We start from the raw sequence: 22,478 nt of genomic DNA on the forward strand, positions 1-22,478 counted from the left end.
CAATTAAAAAATTTCATTAGACATTATCTAATTGGTTTGTTGTTTTGATAGGTTCGGCAGTACTGATCCGTGGCTCCTGTTATAGGGACCGGAAATCCTAATCGATCACAGCCAAACTTACAATTTCAATATTAGATGTTCCCCTATTATTAAATGAGCAATCGTTCTGAAAGCATTAGGGACAGAAGTCGCGGGGCAAAAAAAAAAAAAAATCATAAGTCAGATTTCAAATAACTTTCAAGGAATTTAATCCCATACTCTTTTCTTCTAAAAAAGCTAGGTTAGAAACGTTTGAGTGTAGGAGATATATGCTGTACCACCGTTTTTCAAAAAATGCAATACTAAATCCATACACTGAAAACATTTTCCGCAAAACAAAACTTCATATTCATATTCTCATTGGCCCCAAACTATTTCTCTGCTTAAGCCCACCAGGTCTAATTTACGATGGTATAATTCACAAATGAAGGGCAGGGCAAGGTGTTTTTTTAATCAAAATACAAAAAGCTAATTTCAAACAAAAGGAGGGAGCGTTTTTTCGATGAAAATACCAAAAAAAAAAAAAAATATTTTCACAATCTAGGGGGATAGTAAAATCAAAGGGGACAGTTGCCTCCTCACCTAACTGATTCACATATAACACAACTTCCTAGTCCCTTTCCTAAAAAAAAATAAAAAAATAGATATAGAATATTTATTACCATCTAAAAACAGCTATGTCATCATGATGATGAGTTTTCTAGTTGAAAAGAGCTTTGATTGTTTGAAGCTGCAAATTACAATGCTTTATTTTTGGCATTTGTTATAAATGCCACGGGCATTTACTGTCTTGTCAGGTAAAAAGTTAAGAGATCAGGTTTTTTAAAAATAACTTTAACTTTTTGGAAAAACCCAAGACCGGTATACTATTGATTTTTCATTGGCCTTACGCGGCGTCATTAGGAGCTCTAGCCAATCGCAGATAAGGATGTTCTAAATTACGAAACTTGCATCAGAATCTGAAGCCAAGGAGAATTCTGGAAACTAGACAGAACTAGTTCCAAAAAACTTTCTAAAGAGGACAGATATAGCTAATAAATTCAATAATTGTGTTTGAAGTGCTGTGAATCTTGCAATTATTCCAAATTAATTTTTTGCAAGAGGACTTTCTTGCACCGAGGGAGCGACCAAATTTATATCTGTGTATTTTAAATCTTTTGTCAGACTGTATAGGCAAAACAGGTTTGTTTTTGACAATATTTCTAGGAATGTTGCATTCTATGGTAGTATACCATCATACCTAAGTCGAAATAAGAGGAGACTCCCTCTAAGGTCGGTCCGAAAAACCATCGTATTGTAGTTTTTTGTAGAAATTTGGTTTTAAAAATTAGCTTAGGCAAAAGTAGGGTGTGTGGGGTTTAAATCCCTCCTCAAAAAGGGGGAAATAGAATTTCAACAGTTAAAATTTCCGATTTTCAAAATTTATAGTTGCCGAAAGTAGTGTTTCCATAGTTAGAAATAGCAATAAACATCCTAAAGCAATTGCATGTGAGGTCTTTCCAACCAATACAAGAACAGAGGTGCTAGCAGCGCCCCCCAGTCCTTTTTTCTCTCAATCTCATCTGTTAGTCTGAAAAATCATTAAAATCACTTTTTACTGAAAACGAATCCCCTCACGAAGGCCCGGATCAATCTTGACCTATCTAGGTTAAAATACTTCTTTTTGGGAAAGACCACTCTTCTTTGGCATTCTGGAAAAATAGAGACAGGTTTTTGGACCACTCACATTTTACTAAAACATGATGCAATGCGAGGGTAGTAACAAGAGTCCCGCCTTCTTGGTGAAATTTTCACCAATGATTTGTCAGATTAAATTAAAAATGTGGTCTCTCTTTTGACAAGCAATTGAAAATAAAAAAAATATATTTAATGTTTATGATTGATCAAATTAATCATAATATTTATGATTGATCAATTAAGCAGTAAAAGTAAAATTTTTAGAAACAGAAGAAAACCAGCTTTATGTTAATATGTGAATAAAACTGAAACACTGAAAGTATATATTCATCAAAATAGGAGAATTGGTATTTCCAAAAAGAGGTCTTTGTAGGTAAGTCAAACTAATAATTTTAAGTGTTTGATCTTAGATAATTTTAATAGTAACCATATTGGTGCATAGCTTAGATTTTTAGCTATTTGTTGATATATACAATTCTTCTCAATTTTTCTTTGATAACAAAATTTTTGGGTCCTTCTTTTAATAACCTTTTTGCATTTCAGCCCTTTCATATTGACCGTAAATCCTTAAATGAGTTTTTGTATTCAAAATGGTTTGTGAGTTTAAAAATTCTGTTAGCACATGGCCGGCTAACTTTTTTGAAAATAAAGATCACCTTATCTCTGCATCAAAAATTCCCCCAAATAGTAGATTAACACAGCTTATTACAGGTCATAGTAGATTGCTTTGTTTTTTAAATAGGATCGGGAAAGCTGACTCTCCATTGGGCTTGTGCGGTCTAATGGAAACATTTAGTCATCTTCTATTTGATTGCCCTGTTTATTGTAGACCACGTATGGTAATGGAGTTCGAATTAAGTGAATAAGAAATAAGTGTGCCGTTTCCATTGACGCTGATTATTAGAAATATTAGAGTTCAGACTATTGTAAACAGATTTTTATCCCGCATGAAGAGACTTGACTTTTAGTTTGACCTTTAGATAGTGTGTAGTCTTTTTCTCCATTTTTTCTTATTGTAGTGTTTTTTTTGTTTTTTTTTTTGTTTCTATGAAATGCCTGCTTTTGGTTTAATCACGAAATAAAGTATCTATCTATAAGGTGTGACTGGTTTTATTATTACATAATTTTGCTCAATTGGATAGTTGCCGTTATAAGATGCGAAAAACTGTCGAGGTGAGAGGTGATCAAGCGTTTTTGACGGGGTAATATTGAGTAATATTCCAGTTTGAGATGTATGAATTGTTTTCAGCTCATTAAAGAACATCTTCAGATAATTTTAAAGATTAAAAATAAAGTCTTCAAAGCTGAACCTTTCCTTCATTTGGGAAACTGTTTGACATTACGAGATTGAGAGGGACTTTTTTAAGTCGCAGAAAATCCCTAATATTTAATCCAAACTATAAGAAACTGAAACCTACTCTAATGCAATATCTGAAACCATGCATAATCAATTACTCCCTTTCAAGGAATTATAGTTACTGTAAGGCTTAGAAATCTCGTGAAAAGGAGCGATTCCTTCGAAGTGAAAATACTGGCTACTAGAATAGTTTGGATTTAAAGTTGGGGCATAACCACTGGCTGCTTAGTTAGCAGGGTGCCACCATCTGCTGGAGTATAGGTAACCGCCAAGCCCTCGATGTGAGCTTAAAGCGGGATGAATAATATGTTCTGTTGCCATGTGATCTTTCTTTTTTGTGCTGGTCAACAATCGAGATTAATGAATAGATAGAGCAACAATTTGACATCAAGCAATTGACATAGCTTGAAAAAAAAACTCAGTAAAGTCGCAAATGTTGAGGGCTGTATTAGAAAATGATGACATCGGTTTTTATAGCACTTGGTATCTACCAAGTTACATATAGCGATTCTGTCGGTCGGTCGGTCTGTCTGTCAGTCCCGGTTTTGCTAGTTCAGGCACTTCCAGGTAAGTTAGGACGATGAAATTTGGCAGGCGTATCAGGAACCAGAACAGATTAAATTAGAAATTGCCGTTTCCCCAATTTGATCATTTGGACGAGGGGAGTGATGAACGGTAAATTGGAAAAATTTGAAAAAATGAGGTATTTTTAACTTACGAACGGGTGATCGGATCTTAATGAAATTTAGTGTTTGGAAGGATATCGTGTCTTAGAGCTCTTATTTTAAATCCCCACTAGATTCGGTGACATTGGGGGGAGTTGGGGGTAAACCTAAAATCTTGGAAAACGCTTAGTGTCGAGGGATCGCAATGAAACTTGGTGGGGAAAATAAGCACAAGTCCTAGATACGTGATTGACATAACCGGAACGGATCCGCTCTCTTTGGGGGAGTTGGGGGGGGGGGTTAATTCTAAAAAATTAGAAAAAATGAGGCATTTTTAACTTAAGAACGGGTGACCGGAACTTAATGAAATTTGATATTTAGAAGAAACTCATGTCTCAGAGCTCTTATTTCAAATCCCGACCGGATCTGTTAACATTTTGGGGTTGGAGGGAACCAAAAATCTTGGAAAACGCTCAGAGTGTAGAGATCGGGATGAAACTTGGTGGGTAGAATAAGTAAATGTTGTAGATACGTGATTCACGTAATCGGACTGTATCCGATCTCTTTGGGGGAGTTAGGGGATGGGGTTCAGTGTTTTGGCGAGTTTGGTGCTTCTGGGCGTGCTAGCACGATGAAAATCGGTAGGCGTGTCGGGTGCTGCAGAAATTAACTAGATATAGTGTTTACTATAGGAAAAGACAAATACAACCTAAAGCCGTAATCAAAGCTATGCATTAATGCGGATGATAATAAGTTATTCAAGATTAAATAGTTATTAGTCAACTTACTTACCTACAAACACAGACTAATTAGACTATCCTATGTCGCGTAAGAAAAATCCGAGTTTTGGCAGCACATTGATCAAATATTCTAAGTAAAAATACATTTTCAGCACCCGTGTGTTGCTTGGAAATGTACTGTAACCAAATGTGGAACTCAGCCACACTGACCTCTAAGATTGATTATAACAACAAAGAATACAATCAACGAGGTTAATTGATTAAACTGAAAGTGGAAAATTCAACCAGACTACAGGCTGGCATTTCTCTGCAAGAAACTTTCTTATTTAAGTAAACAATACGTCGGTGAAAGTAACCTTCATTGTTATGCTGAGGGTTGTAACCAAAATCTCAGTGTCTCTCAAGCAGAAATCTTTCAGATTAAATATATTTACAAAAAGGAAAAACATAACAAGAAAAAAAATATAACAACATTCTAGTAACAAGGGGAAGTGTCGAGCTTTCATCTTTGCAAAATCGTCAACAAGCTGGTTATAGTCCAAATTTTTACTAAATCGTTCTCTGCAAATATCAAAAGGAGGTAACTGAGACAATCTTCTTCTGTTGTAAACCGCAGGTAGTTTTTCACTATTTGTAGGCTAGAAAACAAACGCTCATTGCTCGCTGTTGTCTCAGGAAGTGTGGCAGCAATACGAAGTACTTTAATTACTTCTGAGTAAGCCACTGGTAATGCCTGAAGATGGTCGACAATGTCTAGAAAGTTTTCCAGCTTTTTCTCCTCATTGAGCCAGAAACGCTTGGCAATACCATCTTGAGATTCGAGAAGAATGCTGTCAATATCCAGCTCGCCGTAAAGAGAAAAGCTTGAGCAGCTCTGTGTCCATTAACTTGGTTGAGCTTGGATCCAATGCTTCGAGCGTACTCAGCACTGGCAAGTTATCTGTGAATCTTCTGTCAAATTCGGCTAGTAGACGGTCAAAAGTTTTGATGCATTCTTGCTTCATTTCATCCGCCAAAGTAGTAGTCCAATTTCCAGATTCGATGAAATTCTTTCCTAGCGTCAAAGTTGTCACAAATTGCTTCCGATGCTTGGTGATTTTTTGAATTCTTCAAGGTCGTCCTTTCTGACCAACAGAGTAGGGTCTAGTCGCCGGTCCATTCACAGCAGGTACTTCAATTTTGAGTTCTGTTACAAACTCTTTACCCTTCTTGAAAAGCGATACAAATGAAGCATCTGAACGCAGGTTGGTGAGTTTGCTTCTTGTGGCCTGAATCAGGGTGCGCGATCGAGAAATAACCAAGTCAACAGCAACGGCATGGAGTTGCTGAGACAGCAATTTCGTCGCTTGCTTAATTGCTTCTTTGTATTGCAATTGGAAGATAACAAGGAACGATTCCATCAAGAAATGATAGGCCAGGAATTGACCTATTTTAGTCTATCAACTTAGAGGAATTACTGCAAATATTCAGAATTTATAATATAAATATAATCATCTAGGAAACGGGCATTTGACAGAACTTGAGAATTAGATAATGTATCTAACCTGCTTTCAAAGTCTACAATGGTTAATAGCAAATGGTGTTATTATTATGGCTGGCAAAGGACCCTTTTTGGTGGAAGCTTGGGCCCCCTGGAAAACCTGGGGCGTGTATTTGCCAACCCCTGCCCCCCCCTCAAATTGCGCCTCTGGATTGAACATAACGGTTGTGCCACCATTTTGATTGTTGTTTTACTCTATGAGCAGATGTAGATGAATGGGGCACTACAACTGTTTGGTTAGGCTTGTTTGTTAAAAAAAAAAAAAATAAAAATAAAAATCACCTTCCTTTTGTGATCTGGTGTAGCAGTAAGAAAAAGATTTTATTCAACTAAAGTCTTAATAATTGAAAAAAGCCAAAACAAACTGTGGAAAAACTTTGATTTTTAGGCATGAATAGACCTATGTTAAGTATTTTTTTATTTTTTATATTCTTTTTTCCATAATTTTCCTACTAGATATTCAGTCTATAGCACCAAGTCCATAGCAGAGAGTCAAAGCGATATTTTCGAGGCGTTAATTTTGGGGTATTTTCCACGTGTCAACTTCGGTTGGAGACTTCTGTGCGCTACTTCAGCCTTCCCCTTGTTTGTTAGCCAGTGCTTGTTGATATTGTACGAGATTTTAAGCCAAATGATAAGGCTGCCTCCTGTTTAAATGGAATAGATTCGGACCAGTGTTTGGTGGTCCTGGGCATGGATACAGCTGAGTTTTGTTCACTGCCCCCTTTCCCTCGAATCACCTCTCCCACCTCAAGTAGTACTGTCTACTTTCTGTTCATCTAATCTTTGCAGCGTTTTCCACATATCCACCTCCTCATCGGCGTTGCCAATGAGGTGCAATTTTACCAGTTTTGGCACAATTTAGAGGTCCTGTTACAATCCGGCACATTTGGAAATTCTTTGGCACAATTTAAATTTCACAGTACATTTTGGCTTGATTCGCTGTTTTTCGAATCGATGATTTAATCAATTTTATCGAAAAATTTCGAAGGTATTTTCTGCCGGCGGAGATTTTCCAAAAAAAATATTTTCCTTGGAGAGGGAACCGGGATAATTTTCTAGGGCGATTTCTATAAGGGAAGAGAAGATTTCCTGGCTGGATTTCTTGTCTATAATTGTTTTTATAAAATTCAGAAGACAATTGCACTCCATTTGTTGCTTAGTCATACCCAAGAAAATGACGTTTTCCCCCTAGTAAACCCAGGTAATACTAACTACTACGTCAATGTAGCTTTAAAACTGCAGTCTTAATTTTACTGAAACCTTTGTCTAAAGTTCTTTTAGCGGTTTACAGTTGCTATTGCGTTTAGCTGAGAAGGTGTTGGGGGGGGGGGGGGCAGGCTGGTAGCCCTGGTTACGAAGCCATGGGAATCTGTAGTTTTAGTTTTACTGAAACCTTTGTCTAAAGTTCTTTTAGCGGTTTACAGTTGCTATTGCGTTTATCTAAGAAGGTGTTGGGGGGGGGGAAGGCTGGTAGCCCTGGTTATGAAGCCATGGGAATCTGTAGTTTTAGTTTTACTGAAACCTTTGTCTAAAGTTCTTTTAGCGGTTTACAGTTGCTATTGCGTTTAGCTGAGGTGTTGGGGGGGGGGGGGCGCAGACTGGTAGCCCTAGTTATGAAGCCATGGGAACCTGTAGTTTTAATTTTATTGAAAACTTTGTTTAAAGTTCTTTTAGCGGTATACAGTTGCTATTGCCTTTAGCTGAGAAGGTCTAAAGAAGTATTATTTATATTTCAAGTAAAGAGATTACCACTCCTCTGTTTTTTTCCTGCCATTGCCATTGGACATTTTTCTGAGAAAAATAAATTTGATAACTGTCAGTCAGCATCACAATGTGATGCGAGGCAAATTTTTAGCCTACTGTTCAAACGGTGCAATTTAAATTCTTGTGGTACAGTTTTAGTTGGAAAACTGATATATTACATCTCATCGCGTTGGCTAAGCTGCTCCTCATGGTCAGACGCTGGGTAGAATAGCCAATGGTTAGGCAGTGACTGAAAATTAGTGGCAGTGAATGGGTAATGAAAAGGTCTACTACTCTCAGGGGCAAAACAAGAAGATTGTAATCACTACCTTTTACCTTTACTGATGGTACTTTTATTATTTACTATAGCCATGGGTCTGAGGTCTTTTATCACTTCCACCAATTTGTTAATTGTAAAGCATACGGAATCGGTCGAAGTTGGTTTTCGAGTAATCAACTTGGTGGGAGTGATAAAAGACTTGAGAACCATGGCTAATTAAAAAAAGCCAAGACGGATAGTCTCTGTGAGACGTAAAACTGGCTTAGCTCTTTCAGAGGTTTATAAATATTATTAATTTCACTTGTTGATGGTAGTCTGAAAAAACATCTTAGAGCAGAATTAAGGTAGATAGTCATAGAGCAGAAGTGTAGATCCAGCATTTTTATTGGGAGCAAGAGCTCCATCCGAAGAGTCAAACGGCATGGGCTATATATTATTTTTTCTCTGAACTTTTTTGGGGGGAAACTGCCCCCTATCCCCCAAAACTACGCCACTAGCATGGAATAAGAGTAATTCAAATAGTCTATCAGTTCTGTGAGCTATTTGAAGGCAATTGGAGACCCAAAAATGATTCAAAGATTTATGACCGACCATTTCTACAAGACTTGCGGGCAAGTGGGTGACTGAGATTGTTCATATTACATGATTTTTGCCTACTGGGCAGGTTTTGGTGCAATAGTTACGGTTTGGATAAAAAGACACAGTAAAAAGCAAAACTAAAACTTAAATAAAAGAAGGAATGCAAAATATTAATCATTTTCAGTCATGAGCTGCTTGAAGTTTGAATAGCCATTTACGGAATAGTTGCTCCCTTTAGATTTTTATCACCTAAATTTTAAAAGAATACATTTTTTGCAGAATTTTCATTGTAAAATGCCCTTTTCTTGGCATTTCCATTGAAAAACGATAAATTTTCCAAAAACTAATTTCAGAAATGTATTTCCCCCCAAACAAAGTCTTGTGAATTGATACCAGAGGCCATTTTTCAGGACCAAGGAACAAGAATTTCGGTCAGATACAGTTCAAACGACTGACTAAAACTAATTCAAGTTCATGCCGCATGAATTTATCCTTTTTAGGTTTCAATGAGAAAACAACGGTAAATTTTGTCAATTAGACGGTTTTTTTTTATAATTACCTTTCTAGGAGTTGTGTTGACAATACTTAAAAAAAAGTTTCAACTGGTTGAGGCTAGTTGACACGTGGAATAAGCAGAAGTCTACAGAACAGGGCCGCATCTAGGGTATTTTAGGGAGGGGTGTTTACAAAAAAGGCTGCAAAAAAAACACTGAAAATTTGTTCGTTTTCCTTTTTTGTTACGTTTTCACGAGTTGGACAAACCTTTCAGAGAGGGGGTTAAAATACCCCAACCCCACCCCCTGTATACGGCCTTGCTAAAGAATATTATTATTTTCAGAACACATTATCAGGGCTTCAATTCACGAAAACAAAATAAGATAGATAATTGGTCAAAAAACATAAATTGCTAATTAGCCGTTATTAAATTCTCTCCTCTCTGATACTTGGATTTCGGTTTGCTTAAGTTCACAGAATCATGCCTGTGCATTTTAATGTCGGGTATCCGCTTAAGGCCTTTTTCTTCGGGTCAAGCCTAATTTAATGAACTTGTTGCATAATGTATCTGACAAGAAAGAAATTTGACATACTTAGGAACTTGCGCATCTTCCTTAAAAGATTGATGTTTGATGGTGGCTGAGAAGCCAAAATGAACAAGCCCACTTATGCTTGAAATAGAGCTTCAGATTTTGAGGAATGAAAACATAATATAAATGTGTCATGTTCACATACTTTTTTTTAATTTCAACCCATTTGGAGTAAAAAAAAATATACTTGTCAAAATTTTCAAATCTCCTCTGAAGAAAAAAATTCTTCTTTTCTGGTCAAGCTAAAATTTTAGTGCTTTAGTGTGTAGTTTAAGAATGCTTGATAGGAATAAAAGAATTTTCAAGAGAGGTACAGGTTACATCCCGTATTACTGTCTTAAAAATACCACATATGCTAAAAGCTTTAAGAGATAAAATATGGCATTTTTCTCACGAGACAGTTTCGCTTATTTATTTATTTATTTTTATGTTGGCTACGAAGTAACACGGTCTCCCATTTACTAAGCATATTCTCCTGTAGCAACCTCAAAATAAATAAAACAGACGAGTCACTGCAATGCAGAGGCGTAGCTCCAGCATTCTTATTGGGGGGGGGGTAAGAGGGGTCGACATCTGTAGAGTCAAGGGTTATGTGGTATATAATGTATTTTCTCCAAATTATTGAGGGGCAACTGCCCCCTTCTCCCAAAAAACGACGCCACTGCTGTACTGGCAAGCACATTTTCAAAATTATTTTATAAAAGTAAAATAAGAGGTTAAAATTTTTGATTCTAGCCAAGACCGAAATTGATATCTAAACGTCAGAGACTGAGACTCTAAACTTCAACACCATGAATTTACGTATAAGATTCCTGTAGATTATATTTGGGTACAAGTTTTAAGCGCCAAAAGACTGAATTAATTTTTAAAAAAGATTGTAAATATCCCTGCTATGCAGTATTTTTGGGGAGGGAATGAAAATTTTTCTTTTAGGCCTCATGAACTTTTGAAGTTCTTGCATAAATCCCCAAAAAATCGTTTTTGTCTTAACTTTTTTTTTACTCTAATTAACAATGTTACTAGGCGTTTTATTTTTTTTATAACTTGGTATTCAGGTTTTACACAGTGAAGGGCTGGAAGGGAGAATATTTACAAGAGGGATTGTAAACCTCTGGTTATGAGTTCCCAACCATGGAGATTTAAAGGTACATTTATAATAGTTCCGGGCCTTTGAACACCAGAAATAGTACCAAAAAGTGTAATTTTTGGTGCCATAATGCACTTTAAGATGTAGTGTCATCAAGAACAATTTATAAAAAGAGCGTAAATATAAGAGTTGTCTTTAAAATAGAATCTTTAAATAATTCTTTATGACGTTTTAGTGTTCCGCTAGTGCTTACAAAAAAATGCACATCATTGATACACATGCTTAAATATGATTGCTTTTTTCAAATGGGGGAGAGGGACCTTGGGGTTAGGATTTTTATCCATGATACTTCCAATGGTTCACTTTTCATTTTAATGCACTGTCACTTGCGAGGGATTAAGAGCTCATAATCAAAATTTCCGTTTTTTCGCAATAAACTTTTAACTTAAGATGAGGCTAATTCATAGTTACTATTCCTGAATCAGCTGTGAAGGAAAACTTTTCTCACTAGACAGTTTGATCAAAACGCGTTTCTAAACTTTCGGTTGCTAGGGGCCGTAGTTTGTTCTTCACTTTGTTGTAGCCATTGTAGCAACTGCCACAGGGTACATAAAATTCTTTAAAATTCTTTGCCAGTTTATACGAATACTGATTCTGTTTATACGCATTAGGATTCAGTAAGTATTAAATAAGGAAGTTTGAAAAATGGAAGAATATAGGCGGAGCTAAAATATGCGATTACACGTGTTTTTAAGACAACTTGTTTCTAAGCTAGGAAAAAATTATCTTTAATGCTTTGATACGGCTTGTGTTCTCCATCACATGGAATTAGTGCCTATGTAGTTTAATAACATCTGGATATTTGGAAGCCAAGTTTCCCTATTGGACGTTGTGTTTCAAGCCTAGTATCTTCGTTCAAATTTATAAAAAAAATTGAGCACACAAAAAGTCTAAACAGCTTCTTTCGAAGCGAAAAAAATAAAGATATTTACATTCTAATTTGTGGCACAGTCGCTAATATATATATTCTTTGGTACATATGTGTTATATAATACACACTCCAGAACTTGTATCGCGAACATAAGACATTACCCGATTTTCAAGGTTTGATACCAGACAATTAGCTTCGGCTTGCTGGGAAACTACATTGTAGCTATATTTTAATCAAATATTTAGTTAGCGTTTTGGTAAGGTTAAGTTAGTTTAGGTTACGTATTTGATATAACGCGCTTTATGTTAATGAGTTTTTGCAGTAACTAAAAAAAGAAAATTCAGAGCTAACATTAAAAAAACTACAAAAGGAACAGAATTAACAGCTAATCAATTTCAGTAAATAATTTGTAATAGCTTCAGATTGCTGAACAGGCCATATTCTTCATGAATTCGTTTTGAGCCAAGTAACTTTCTAAATACAATGATTTCAAATATTTTACAAATTTGATTTTTCTTCTTTTTTAGAATATATTCAAGATGGCTCAACTCTATGGGTCAGCAAGAGATTTAGGTGACGGTCGGTACCCTGATGATACTTCCGTTCGACCATTTAGCACTTCAAAAGCTTTTCCAATTTCTCTTCTAATTGTTGAAAACTTCAAAGGATTATCATCTAACAGCATTGGAGAGTGGAGCAAGCTGTGCAGTGGATGACCTTTTCTGAACTGAATCTTTTAGACTATAATTAAAAAAAAGTTTGTTTGAAGCTACTTTATCTTTTAATATGAATATGTATACAGACTTTGGTTTCTTCAGTAACGAAAATAAGAATATGAGTGAAATATTGAATCCAACTGAAATCCGGAATTTCAGTGGTTCTTTTGCGTTTGAAGGTGACACGTTTGAAATAAATTTAGATGATGTCCTTGAAGTCATAGGGAAGGAAATCAGTGCCGAGAATAGTGAGGCACAGTGTGCAAGCAACTGCACTTCATCGATTCTAGCACATAGTGATCCTACTGTAGAAAAGAACAACTTTAGAAATGACTACACGCTTTCAACAATTAATATGGGTGATCTAGGTCTGGAGCCTATTGAAAACGCTCCAATTCAAAGCAGTTCACTGCTTTTAAAATACCTTACAAGTGAGACTCCTGTTTTTGACTGTAAACAGGCTCGTCAAAGAAATCCGTTCTTTTCCACGCAGCAGAAAATAAAAAGCGGCGTAAATACTCCCGATTCTGTGAAATACGAAGATGAATTACCGGATCTAATTATAGAAAGACCTGTAACAGTGACGACTCTCGAGTATGAGACCTGTAGGCCTGTCGGGAGAAGAATTTGCTCTAGGAGAGAAAGTTTGAGCACTGACTGGTCGAACCCTGGGAGTAGGGACAGCTCATGTTCAAGGACAGCTAAAAGGTCGTCAAGTGATTGCAATGTTCAATCTCCATTGAAGCAACTTAAGCTGGATTTAGAAATTGCGAAATTTTTAAAAAATAGAAGTGCAATCTCAACACCGGATGTTATAAATCTTGTCCTTGATTCAGAATCTGAAACTCGAGCGTCTTCAGACAGTGAGGTAATCGTTTTTTATTAATTAATTTGTTGATGTAAACAGCATTAAGAACAATGCTTGCCAGTTATAAAAAAATACACGTAGTGCAATACAAATCCCAAAACAAGATACAAGGATTTTTATTTTGGCTTTATTCAATGTTGCACTAGCTTCTTCATCACAATGTATTTCCAAGTTTGAGCTACTATTCTCGAATAAGTTGATTGCCATGGTTGTTATTTCCTTGAATTTAAATCAAGTAGACGTTTGAAAACGAACAACCAATTAGAATTGAAATGTATTTTCCTGATTGTGAAATGGTGATATATTACACATTAATACTCTTACCTTTCACCTAAGAAACATGAAATGCACAGAAAACCGGGTCACGAGCAAAATATTGTAAACAGAGTTGCTACTTCTTTTTTGTAAATAATGTTATGGAAGATCGTTGACTAAAAATACCTAGCCTAGGGTTGATTCTTTTAGATTTTTGTATACAATTTTCATTATGTACGGAAAATGAAGAACTCTTTGGAATTAGAATAAACTAGGTATTTTCGAAGACCACACTGCCTTCCCATGACGTATGAATAGCAGTTTAATAGGGATTTTTGTTAGACAGTGAAACAATGACAAAATCTCTGGATATTTCGGTTTTCAGTGTAGTTTAATCTTATTAAATTGTTATTTGTACGTGTACATCATAGCATAAATTATTGCTGTTGTTTAAGAAGAACCCAAAATATGTTTCACATTCTAATTGTGTTTTATAAGCAATTCTTATTGTTGACAAAAAAAAAATAAAACAATATTAAAACATTCATACTAGTGAATCTCCTTTTCTAATGCCGTTTCGTTACCGCTTATTACAGTAGAACTAGAGTAGATATGTCCAACTCTTTTAGGGACTAGGTCGAATAAAAGTTAAAAATATGTGATAAGTTGTGTTATTATTGTGAAAAAAGCATTGGGTCCTAAGTTATCAAAGCATTTCTTTCTAAAACAGGACCAGTTACAGAATATATGCCCATAAATTTGTTTATCTTACTTGCAACCTGTAACAAAGACATACATGTTCATAGAAATGACTTGCAAGAAAGACCAATTATTACAGAATTTCATTCACTTTCGCTCCAGTGTGGGTGCATTGAAGGTGCTATTAAATACATGCAGGTATGTCTTGTGCTCTGCACTTTAGCGACTTCCATCCTTCACTTGGCTCCAGAAGATTCTTCATGCAATTTGGTTGCTGTGGAACTAAAATTGAAACTTGCCTGTGCAAAAAGTCCACGTGACCTCGTAGGAATATTCTTTTGTATTTTATTCAGAAAACCAGGGTTCTTGTCCCTATGATCAAGTCACAACTCAATTCACATCATTTTGACGTGTGTTCATGTTGCAGGACCTCTAAAATATATGTAATTTGTGTTCACATACACACGACTGTTCTATAAGGATCTTGCAGACCATTGCTTGTGGTTTTTGACTCCCCCCGTAAGTAATGTGAATTGACTTAAGTAACCTTCGTTGGAACGCTGCATAGACCTTATCACATGTTCCTAAAAACCCACTGTCTTCTTCCATGTAATTTCAATGTAATCAAATTTCTAGAAATAGCCACGCTTTTATCTTCATTAATCCTCATACTGTATCATGGATTTGAGTTCCGAATACCTATCGGTACCCTTATGGCTCTTCTCTGACTTACGCCATTTTTGTAAAAACAAGAGTAAAAACATACCGGACTAACAACTAGTTTTATTCCTAAGAACAAGTTTTAATCGAGTATATGAGATAGTCAGATCTGTTACAAAATGATTTCTTTTATCAACAAAACGACCTCATTGTGCTAAAAGGTCCTGCATTTAGATATTCTACTATCAATTTTGTCACCATTATATTTAGTTTGTTTTTAGCACTTTTTTTTGCTTCAAAATAGTTACTTCCGTATTTACTTTCTAAGCTACCATTATTCCACGTAGACACATACATTTACATTTTTAAATATAAGGGTGTAAACATACAATAGAAAAAAAAATGGAAAAAGTGTATGGTTTAGTAAGAGTATTTCCGTAGTGCCTGGACAAGCAAGGGGCTCAGATTTAGCAAAAACTGTTGAAGCTGTAATTCAAGAACTAAATTATGTTTTGCATTAAAAATCATTGATTTTAACACTAAAATTTATATCTACTCTAAAAATTAGCTTAAATAACAGATTTTAGTAATCAGCGGTAATATTACGCCATGATTCACCTAAATTTTTTTAAGCTAGCTTAGATATTGAAATTTACTTTTACGCCTTTTTATGACACTTGGCATTAACCAAGTGACATATAGCAATCGCAAATTCTGTCCGTCTGTCTGTCTGTCGGTCTGTCTGTCTGTCGGTCTGTCTGTCTGTCGGTCTGTCTGTCTGTCGGTCCTGGTTTTGCTACTTTAGGCATTTCCAGGTAAGCTAGGACGATGAAATTTGGCAGGCGTATCAGGGACCAGACCAGATTAAACTAGAAATAGTCATTTTCCCGATTTGACCATCGGGGGAGAGTGGGGGCCCGTTAATTCGGAAAAAATAAAAGAAATTGAAGTATTTTTAACTTACGAACCGTTGATCACATCTTAATGAAATTTAATGTTTGGAAGAATATCGTGCCTCAGAGCTGTTATTTTAAATCCCGACCGGATCTTGTGACATGGGGGGATTTGGGAGGGGGAAACCTAAAATCTTTGAAAACACTTAGAGTGGAGGGATCGGGATGAAACTTGGTAGGAAAAATAAGCAAAAGTCTTAGATGCGTGATTTATATAAATGGAACGGATCCGCTCAATTGGGGGGGGGGTTAATCCTGAAAAATTAGAAAAAATGACATATTTTTAACTTACGAGGGAGTGATCAGATCTTCATGAAACTTCATATTTAGAAGGACCTCGTAATTCAGATCTCTTATTTTAAATCTCAACCGGATCCAGAGTCATTGGGGGGGCAGTTGGAGGGGACCAGAAATCTTAGAAAATAATAAAGCGCAGAGATCAGGATGAAACTGGATAGGAAGACTAAAAACCTGTCTAAAATACGTGACTGACGTAACCGGACCGGATCTGCTCTCTTTGGTGGAGTGGGGGGGGATTTTGAAAATTAAGGTATTTGTAACATACGAAAGGGTGACCAGATCTGAATGAAATTTGATATTTAGAAGGATTTTGTGCTTTAAAGCTCTATTTTTAAATTCCAACCAGATCCTGTGACATTGGGGGGAGCTGGAGGGGGAAACCGGAATTCTTGGAAAACGTAAAAATTGTGGTATTTTTATCTTACGAATAGGTGATCGGATCTTAATGAAATTTGATATTTTGAAGGAATTCATGTCTCAGAGCTCTTATTTCAAATCCCGACCAGATCTTTTGACATTGGGGGGAGTTGGAGGGGGAAATCTTGGAAAACACTTGGAGTGGAGGAATCGGGATGAAGCTTGGTGGATAGAATAAGCAAATGTCCTTGATACGTGATTGACGTAACCCTACTGGATTCGATCTCTTTGGGGGAGTTAGAGGGAGGGGGGTTCAGTGATTTGGCGAGTTTGGTGCATCTGGACGTGCTATGACGATGAAAATTGGTAGGCATGTCAGGGAGCTGCACAAGTCGACTTGATAAAGTCGTTTTCCCAGATTCGACCATCTGGGGGGCTAAAGGGAGAGGAAAAATTAGAAAAAATGAGGTATTTATAACTTACGAGTGGGTGATCGGATCTTAATGAATTTTGATATTTAGAAGGACATCGTGACTCAGAGCTCTTATTTTAAATCCCGACCAGCATTCAGCCTCTGATTTTCCTTTTTAAATCAGTCTATTGATTCTTAGAACTTTGTTAGAGCTCATACCATATGAACTCTTGGCTCTTAGCTCTTCTTGCCTCGCGACAAGTGCCATATGAGCTCTTAGCTCTTGTTATTTTTTTTTGCATTGGCATAGGTCCCAGAAGTCTTAACATGGGGGAATAGAAAGAAAGCATGATTTGTAAGGATGATATTCCCTTTCGTGATTTGCACTCCATTAATGAAGGTGAAATTTTAAGTTTTGCTGTTGCAATTATTAAAGGTTTTCTGTCATAATTTTAGCTGTCTGATAAGGAAAGGGCTATAAATTTATGGAACATAGAAAAAAAAGAGTGTTATGAGAAAGGAATGGGGTATATGATCAACAGTGCTAATCAGACTGCTACAGTATTTAGTAATGCATATGTTGTATGAAGTACGCATGCGCACATGTTTTCGTAGATATTACTTTTTGTCATTTGATAGTACTTTTATGATCGGAAATAGTTGGTTGAATCCTAAAAGTATGGTAGCCCTAGTTACTATGATTTTATTTAATTTACGTTCACTGACATGTCCCTAAGGTCTCTGCACTTTAGGCTACAATACACCTCGGACTTGAGTTTAGTTACTCTTAAACTTTGCTGAATCAACACAGTAAAAAAAGGCAAACTTCTAACAAAGGTAGCAAGAGAGGTTTCTACCTCTCTTGCTACCTTTGGGCAACAGGACAGTGTCTTTTTCAACGCTTATTAGTGAAAAGCCACACTTGACTAATAATAGGAACTGGTGTTTCTGGTTTGCATATCCATGCCCTTCAGGTGTACACGCTAACAAATTCATGCTTCAGGTTGTGTGTTTTAAATGAAGTTGACCAAGTAGCACAAAATGAGTGACCAATGAAGGTTCGCCTTCAGCCCAGCCTTCTAAAGACTTGAATTAATTTGTTTTTGATTTTATCTTTAGCTGGCCAACTACATCAGAAAAATATGGCCAGACACTGCTTTGCATAACTTTAAAATAGACTTGATTGACGTAACCAAACTTTGGCTAGAAGAAAAGTAGTCATACATGTGGCGTCCGAAATACAAATTCTTGTCACTCATTACCAGTCCTATGCATAGTAAGACTATACTATCAAGTTTAATTCTAAGATGCAGTTTTCATAATATCTAGCTGAAACGCAGAGAGACTATAAACCAAGAAATTTTTAAGTTATTAAACTTCTTTTTTATTGCAGTTATAGAATTTAGGAAAAAGGCCAAATCTTAAGGATATTGTTTCCTGTTTAAAAATAAATGCTATATAAATTATCTCACAATTCATGGGTTGTAAATCATAATAGCTTTATTATATTGTTTTATACATTCATTCACACTCACTTAGAGGTCACGGTCTGCTCGTATCAAACAGTTCGTGGTAACGAACTGTAGTAAGGAGGGACCCGGCTCAATAGTAAACGAAACTCTAAAAATGGAATTTTGATGCTATAATCAAAAGAAGTGGATTTTTATGCTGATTTTAAATATATAAGTTTTACTAAATTTAGTCTTACTTATCAAAAGTTACGAGCCTGAGAAAATTTGCCCTATTTTGGAAAATAGGGGAAAACACACCATAAAAGTCATAGAATCTCAATGAAAGTCACACCATCGCATTCAACGTATCAGAGAACCCTACTGTATAATTTTCAAAAGTTCTAGTTCCTTTTTAAGTGACCAAAAAAATTGGAGGGCACTTAGACCCCCCCCCCCCCACGCTCATTTTTTCCCAAAGTCAACGGATCAAAATTTTGATGTAGCCATTTTGTTCAGCATAGTCAAAAAATCTAATACTTATGTCTTTGGGAACGGTTTACTTCCTCACAGTCCCCGGGGGAGGGACTGCAAGTTACAAACTTTGACCAGTGTTTACATATAATAATAGTTAGTGGGAAGTTTTCAGGGGAATTGTTTTCCTGGTTAGGGAGAGGGTTGAGGGGAGGGGGTTACGTGGGAGGATCTTTGGATCTTTCCATGGAGGAATTTATCATAGGAGAAGAGAATTTCCATGAAGGGGCACAGGATTTTCTAGCATTATGAAAAACAAAAACAATGAAAAAATCAATATGAAAAAGTTTTTTCAACTGAAAGTAAGGAGCAGCATTAAAACAAAACGAACAGAAATTATTATGCATATGAGGGGTTCATCTCCTCCTAAATACCTGCTCTTTACGCTAAAGTATTTTCAGTAATTTCAACTATTTATTCTACGGTCTTTGTGATTCAGGGGCCATTCTTAAAGAATTGGGACAAAATTTAAGCTTTAATGTAAAGAGCAAGGTATTAAAGAGTGAGCAAACCCCTCATATACGTAATAAAAATAATACGAATATAGAAGTTCGTTACGTAAGGTAATTTGTAAGTTACGTATATTTTTAATAATAAAAGTCTTCGTAAAATTTAAAAGTTCTAGTTGCCTTTTTAAGTAACCAAAGATTGAAGGGCAACTAGGCCTCCTTCCCCACCCCTTTTTTCTCAAAATCGTCCGATCAAAACTAAGAGAAAGCCATTTAGCCGAAAAAAATTAATATGCAAATTTTGTTTTGAACATTCATGTGCGGGGAGCCAAAATCAAAACGTGCATTAATTCAAAACATTCAGAAACTAAATAAAAAAAAAACATTTTTTTAAACTGAAAGTAAGGAGCAACATTAAAACTTAAAAGAACAGAAATTAATCCGTATATGAAAAGGGTTGTTCCCTCCTCAACGCCCCGCTCTTTACACTAAAGTTTTTTACTGTTTTAAAAAGTAAATTTGAGAGAAAGAGTTAAACTTTAGCCTAAAGAGCAGGACGTTGAGGAGGGAACAGCCCCTTTCATATACGGATTAATTTCTGTTCTTTTTTTAGTTTTGATGTCGCTCCTTACTTTCAGCTACAAAAACTCGTTTTTTATTATTGAAATATGATTAAGGAACATGTTAACTATGTGGAATCACTGTATAGTTGCAAATTAATAGCTATAACCTACAAACATCCAAAATTCATGCACTGATTTCCTTTTTTGAGCAAAATATTATCAAAATTGTAGACTTCGTTAAGTCTCCTTCAAAATATGTCCTTGTGTGTTCCATTGGAAATTTCAGGAATAAATTACTTGAAAAACTATCCGGAAGATTCCATAAAATAAGAATTATCTCTTCTTTTTTACCTTTCTGGTGGCTGGCTTGAAACATAACATAGTAATTGGCATAAACATCTACAAATGAATAAATGACTATAGTTCCGGGAAGAAAATGGCTGCAATTTGAAAACGCAAATATAAAAAAAAAGCCATCTGGAACCCCTCTGTAACAGAGTTGGCTGTACAAAAAAATTGAATCGTTCAAAAAAGTTAAGCGACCATTTGTTTCGTTCGTCCTTAGAAATGGATTGACTCACGAGAAACCCTGACGGTGATAGTATATGAACAATTAGAAAAAAGAATATGTAGCCATGAAGTATTCGTGATCGAGTCCTAATAGATTTGACGCATTCGAAACTTTCTATTACAGTCCTACTCTAGTTGCCTCACCTCTACGAGTATCCGTGCATGCAACCGAGACCATAGTTTTGGCAAAAATGGCTGCAATTTGAAAACACAAAATATAAAGACAAAATCATTTGGGATCTCTCTGGCCCATTAACACATACGTTTGTATTCGACCGAGTTTTTGAACATTCATAGAGCAACAGAGGAAATCTTATTATATTAGTCCTTTAATACAGAAATCTTAACGCATTTAACCACGTTTGACATATTTTAAAATACCCTTACTTTAGATCTTCGTGTGCCCGCAAACGCGCCCAATGCGTCTAAGAAGAATCTCCAATCGTCTCTGTAACTGGCGGCAGCAATAATGTCTTCCAACTCTGGTTGTAGGGGGGCCTGAAGTTGACGCAGGTCGCGATTTTCTTTGGATTTTGAAAGAAGTTAACTTTTATTTCAAATTCTTCTTCAAAAGATGGGATGTCCATAAAAACCAATATCACCTCTAATGATACGGCTATGACACTGAGTCCCATTAGTTAATCAAACCGCTTAGGCAGATCTGCCAGCAAGCACTGTAAAAACGGGCATCTAATAAATTTGTCGATTTTGAGTATCTTAATAATCACTTTAAAATTCATTTTATCATAATGGGATGATAAAATTCATTTTATCTTATCGCAAAATTGCGATAAGATTTCAGGAATTCTCCATTTGGATCGAAGATGCTTGAGAATTCAAGTTTTCACACACTCTAGAGGTTGCGACTAAATGAGACATACAGGGTGGTTTCATCAAATGAGAAGCAAATACGACATAGGGGAGAGCGTTACATCCCCCAATTAAAAAGGTCTCTATTTAGTCAAAGGGCTCATGATTTCAATCTGAAACACAATGCTGCCTGATCTCTTGAAGAAAATTAAATAGTAGCCGCTGGTTTTGGCTTTCACATTATATTGTTCTATTTTACACTTCCAACTCAAACCACGTTTTTCACCGACGATTACAACCACTAAATATGAAGATAGAGAATATGCTTTGTGAAGATAATAACGATAATATCATCTGTTTTGAATCTTTAATTATTTATTTTCAATTATTTGTGCTCTTTTAATTTAAATTTAATTATTTTTTTTAGAGGCCTGATTGTTATCAACCTAGCCCACAAAGAAGTGGATGCAGTACACCTGGCAGCTACCAGGGAATGGCAATAGATTCTCGGCACTCAACGCCAAGTCCTACCAATGAGCTCGCGCGTCGGGAACGCAATAATGCTGCATCCCGTAAATCAAGACTGAACAGAAAAAAAAGAGAAGAAGAATTACATCAGCAGCTTGAAAAGAAAGATTTGGAAAATAAAGTATTGCAAAGAAAAGTTGATGTCCTTGAAGCTGAAAAGCAAGCTTTAAAGCAACTTCTGAATGAAGTATTAACAAATCGTCTGTCATTGAATAAGTGAAAAAAGTATATTTAAAACAAGAGGAGAATTTTTGGAATAACATCCTTATTTGTGCTGTTCTTAAAAGGAATATTTGATAAAAACGAGACAATATTGAGTGTTTTATTTACAGACTGTCGCAGTTAACTTTGCTTTAGTTAGATACTGTATTTGACTTTCGTTTATTCCAAAGTTGCACAAACATGGACTCTGTATATAAGATAAAACGTGACCGGTATATGTTATGCAAACAAGTATTATCAACATGCTTATTTTCTGGTTGTTTTTTTTGAAATTTTGTTCAAAAAATGGAATTACAGCATATACATATTTAGAATAGTTCTCTCGAGTTTTGTAATATCTTAGAACACGTGATCGTTGTAATTATCATCATCATGTTAAAATGTACAAAATTGAAGAAGCATTCAGGT

At 35.8% G+C, this 22,478-nt stretch overlaps 2 protein-coding genes across 3 annotated transcripts in view; one reads left to right on the forward strand and one right to left on the reverse strand.

The window, feature by feature from the left end:
• Nucleotides 1–1,021: 1,021 nt before the first annotated feature.
• Nucleotides 1,022–22,384, forward strand: LOC136031162 (uncharacterized). Its single transcript, XM_065710500.1, has 3 exons — nt 1,022–1,221; nt 12,254–13,310; nt 21,748–22,384. The coding sequence occupies exons 2-3, from the start codon at nt 12,513–12,515 to the stop codon at nt 22,066–22,068; spliced, it is 1,119 nt and encodes a 372-aa protein (XP_065566572.1). The 5' UTR covers nt 1,022–1,221; nt 12,254–12,512; the 3' UTR covers nt 22,069–22,384.
• The window catches only part of LOC136031161 (glycine receptor subunit alpha-2-like), a 149,357-nt gene continuing 147,565 nt past the window's right edge, over nt 20,687–22,478 (reverse strand). Inside the window, exon 12 of one of the 2 annotated variants that reach the window (XM_065710497.1) lies at nt 20,687–21,184. In XM_065710497.1, coding sequence (XP_065566569.1) covers nt 21,149–21,184 — 36 coding nt within the window. In that variant the 3' untranslated portion in view covers nt 20,687–21,148. The remainder of the gene's footprint in view (nt 21,185–22,478) is intronic. The other variant, XM_065710498.1, reaches the window with a different exon arrangement.

This window comes from Artemia franciscana, chromosome 9 (assembly GCF_032884065.1).
Source record: "Artemia franciscana chromosome 9, ASM3288406v1, whole genome shotgun sequence".
In the NCBI taxonomy this organism is placed as follows: Eukaryota; Metazoa; Arthropoda; class Branchiopoda; order Anostraca; family Artemiidae; genus Artemia; species Artemia franciscana.